The 4,466-nt window shown below is 29.1% G+C and overlaps 1 protein-coding gene across 1 annotated transcript in view; it reads left to right on the top strand.

Annotated features, from left to right (window-relative positions):
• The window catches only part of LOC108691512 (glutamate receptor ionotropic, delta-1), an 8,169-nt gene extending 4,842 nt beyond the window's left edge, over positions 1-3,327 (top strand). Inside the window, exons 4-9 of the mRNA XM_018199285.1 lie at positions 268-495; positions 572-681; positions 1,026-1,219; positions 1,791-1,899; positions 2,224-2,413; positions 2,826-3,327. Coding sequence (XP_018054774.1) covers positions 268-495; positions 572-681; positions 1,026-1,219; positions 1,791-1,899; positions 2,224-2,413; positions 2,826-3,327 — 1,333 coding nt within the window. The remainder of the gene's footprint in view (positions 1-267; positions 496-571; positions 682-1,025; positions 1,220-1,790; positions 1,900-2,223; positions 2,414-2,825) is intronic.
• Positions 3,328-4,466: the final 1,139 nt, after the last annotated feature.

Genomic DNA, 4,466 nt, shown 5'->3' with positions numbered 1-4,466 from the left:
GTCTTTACCATATAGTTTCGAGTGTTTGAAAACACTTACCTTGATGTCGAGGTGAGCCACGTTCAGGGAATGCAGAAAGGCTATCCCGTCCAAAATCTGCTTTAGTAATCTGGCGACTTGCCGTTCCTCTGGAACTTCGTCTCGGTCGAGTATCATTTGTAATTCGCCACCAGGAGCCCTGTCACAATAAACATTACCTGTCTCGCACGACTTGCACAATATTTACGTTTAGCACGTATATATATATATATATACTTTTTTCATTCAGAAGGTAGATATGGCGGTGGCCTACTTGCCTATTTTGCCGGAGATGCAGAAGTATTGCACGTTCAGTACAATCCTGGAGCAAGGCGAGTTGACGGTATTGATGAAACGACCACAAGAATCGGCAACCGGTTCGGGATTGCTCGCACCATTCAACAAAACCGTTTGGCTGTTTGTGCTAGCTGCAGTGATCTCTGTAGGACCTGTAATTTACACATTTGCCACATTCAGGTTCGTCGAAAGAAAAAAATCCATAGAATATACCTTATGAAACGCTCCAGTTCTCAATACTATCACTATCTTGTAGGGCAAAGTTGTGGAACAAACCCGACTCCGAAAATTTCAGCTTATTCTCTTGCGTATGGTTTGTGTATAGTTCTTTGTTAAAACAAGGAACCAATATAATCGCGACAACAGGTACGAAATACTACCCTGCTATCTTCGTGACATCTTGATTACCACATCTTTATATTCGCAAACGACGTCTCATAGAGACGACTTTCTTCAAGAGTTACGTCATTATATACTGCGACATACGTTATGTGCATTTATTTTTATATTTAATTTGTAATAATGTAAATTAAATTAATGAAAAGCCTAAACCATATCCGACTAACATGATTTATGTATAGATTATTGTGACAGGATAAATTTTAGGATTAATTTTTTTATACTACGATTTTTGAAAGCAACAAATATATGCTAATTGTATCGTTTATTATGTAATATTAAATTAAAAAATGAATTTATATCAATTGTAGACTCGACACGGATTCTGATCGCCATGTGGTGGATTTTCATTTTAATATTGACGTCCTTTTACACGGCGAATCTTACTGCGTTTCTTACGAGGCCACAGTTTACCTTGCCAATCAACAACGTACAAGATATATTGCGTAAAGGTTATCAGTGGGTTACTTATAAAGGGCGCACAATAGACTTAGTGCTTTCTGAAGTAAGTCTTTATGCAAACACGTATTTAATCTTTTTTAAGAGAGAATTTGAGATTTGTAATTACAATCTTATCCAATAGTTATGATTTAAAATTGATAAGAATTGCAAACATTGATTATTTTATCACGATCATAAAACGTTAAAATAATACTAGTTTACACAACAAAAAGTTATTTTGAATCATTAATAATACGTTTAATAATATATTTAATATTTTTAATATTATATATCACAGTCAAAGTCAAAGAATACATAACATGGCTAAAAAATAAAATATTTAAATTTATAAAAATGCATCTTGTCCATCTTCTTAGAGAATGGAAAATACATTCACTTCTGATTAGAATTTTAAGATAATATTAATTTTTATACATTATTAGAAAATATTAAATATCACAAAAAAGCCATTTTTGGTAGATTAAATCTCTGTAGTTATTTCGAAAATATCGCGATAGTACTAGTGTTTCGTGTGCGACAAAATTTGTAAGAAATACCTTGTCTGATTCAAAGTAATTAAAAGAAATTATTTTTTGTAAACTAGTGTAATTAAATTTCATTTTTAATATTTTCAGTTCCACGATGTTGAAGATTTAAATCTCTTAAACGTCACAAGATGGAAGGACAATTACATAACGTCATATGAATATCCAGTTAACGATATTTTTAACGCTTTGGAGAAGAGTGAGTACTACCGCCAAATTTCAACTACATACTTTAATAATAAATAAAAAGAATAATATATAAATTCACGAGGCATTAGAAGTCAGCGTTGATACTAATTTGCGCAATTATACCTAATGATAAAAATATATATAAATAAAATTTATTAATATCTGGAGGTTCTGGTTCGTCTCGCTAACGTACAGATATTCTTAAATTTTATATCATATTTTATTTATATGTATGTATTATTTTATGAATTAAAGGAGTCCCTAAAATAATTATTTCTTAAAATAATTATTTCTATTATTATCAAATGAAAAGAAGTGTAACATTAATCTCTAGATAAACTGTTCCTTGGAGAGACTCATTACCTCAAAACTCTAATATTCGAGAATTATATCAACAAAACTCGCCAACACTTGAACCATCGGGACAGATGTACATATGTTATTATGCCCAACACGATTTATTTGATCAATAAGGCATTCGCCTTTCCCATAAACTCTACTTTGAAGAAACTATTTAATAAAGAGTAAGCGACAAATTTTTGTATTAAAAGAATTAATATTTTTATATTAAAAAAATTAATATTTTTTAATATAAAAAGTAAATTGAATTATGGTTAATTATGCTTGTATATTCTTCGAGTTTTTAGAATTTAGATAATATGATAATAATAGATAATAAAATTTAAAAAAATAGATAGAATATAATCTATACAGCATAGAATTTGCAACAATATTGCTGCAAAATAGAATATTGCTGCAATGTTGCAGCAGTGTTGCAACTTTTGTGCAACTTTGTGCTGTAGGAGAATTTTATATAAATTATGTCTTAAGCATAGTTCGTATCACAAAAATTGTAGCCATTAATCATCAATAATTTATTGATATAATCTAATATTATTAACTGTGCAATTCAATAAAAGACTGAACGTGTTTCAGATTGATAACTTTAATGGCATCTGGTATAATGACGCGCGAGAAACTGAGAAAGCTACCAATTGCGCAAGTATGTCCGCTGGATCTTCGATCCACTGAAAGACAATTGTCAATTGCCGATCTATCTTTAACGTTTAAAGTGATCCTCGCTGGATATATGATCGCAATGATAATTTTCGTTCTCGAGATATTAATTAATTGGTTGGTGAAATTTTACAAACGGCGAAAGAAGATCGGCAGAAAATCCGATCGCACGTTCTTCTGCAAGTGGAAACGGAAATCAAATGATTCTTTAATCCCACAATTGGTGTACACCACTAAGAATCAGCTATTCGATAAACGGAACATACAGCTGCCGTTTTCAAATATCCCGTATGATATCGTTCAAGGAAAGAAATATTGTATTAATGGCCGTGATTATTACATTGTATTCGATCGTTATGGTGATCAAAGATTAATACCTATTCGCACACCATCCGCATTTCTATTTCAATACACAGCGTAATAAAGGAATAATTTACGTCTGACGAACCGTAGCAAATTATCGATGGAATTTATTTAAAATGTCAACAATTTCATATAAATTGCGTACTAAGCGCTGTAATTCATACGCGGAAAATTGTATAGTCATCAATCATGCAGTCATTCATTGCCATAATCTAGTCATTCAGATTTACGAAATAGTGTTTTCAATTGTAGAACTCTATGTACATTTTATGTGCAGATACTAGTACTTTTTTAAATATATGTATGTGCTGATATGCATAACTTAATATAGAGAAATAGGCAGAAATATATGTGATAGTTAGTATATTAAAACAATAAATATTAAATAAATATATTAAAATAAATTAAAGAAATATTTCTTTTTATTTAAAAAATAAATTCTTAGCCTTCGCAGATTTCATTAAAAAAATAAATAAAAAGACAATTTCATTGTTAATTAAATATTAATAATTTTTTCCACGTTCCCAAATATTAATCCATGTTTATTTTTTATTTTATTTAAACAAATACTGTATCGTATTTAATAAAAAAAGATTAATATATCCAGAGTTGAGTATTAACTAAATTAAAACGTTAAAAATTAAAAAAATAGTTAAAAAGTTAATAACTTAACTTAACTTAGTTAATTTTAAATGCATTAATTTTTAACTTAATTTAGTTACTTGATTCTATATAAACTTCTATATAAACTTTAATTTATTAACTTTTTTAAATTAAAATTTTTTCTATCTCTTAATACTAATATTTTTTTTAATAAAATCTTAAACATTAGAGAATTAATTTTTAAAAAATTCAATGATTTTATGATTACAGACTCTATAATGAGAGTCACACTACATAGTAGCCAATTTTTATTGGCTCGCTGATTTTGTCAATTCCAACTTATATTTGAATCGCACCAATTTTAGGTGTCATAAACATTATATTTCAGCAACATAAATATGAAATGAGTTAAATGAAGATTGCACATCATTTTCTACATTTTTATATATATTTTTTGTAACAAATATCTAGTCGACATAGTCGTAAACATGCGTGAGCAGTTGTTTCGGAAGTTCAAGGAAATTAGATAAAGGTTAAAGAAAGAGAGATAATGCAAATATATACTCTTCTCTCTCACAAGATTTTGATAAAAAC

The sequence above is a fragment of the Atta colombica genome, unplaced genomic scaffold, assembly GCF_001594045.1.
Source record: "Atta colombica isolate Treedump-2 unplaced genomic scaffold, Acol1.0 scaffold47, whole genome shotgun sequence".
Classification (NCBI taxonomy): Eukaryota; Metazoa; Arthropoda; class Insecta; order Hymenoptera; family Formicidae; genus Atta; species Atta colombica.
The sequence above is the reverse complement of the archived record's forward strand: the minus strand, read 5'-3'. Positions and strand labels throughout refer to the sequence as shown.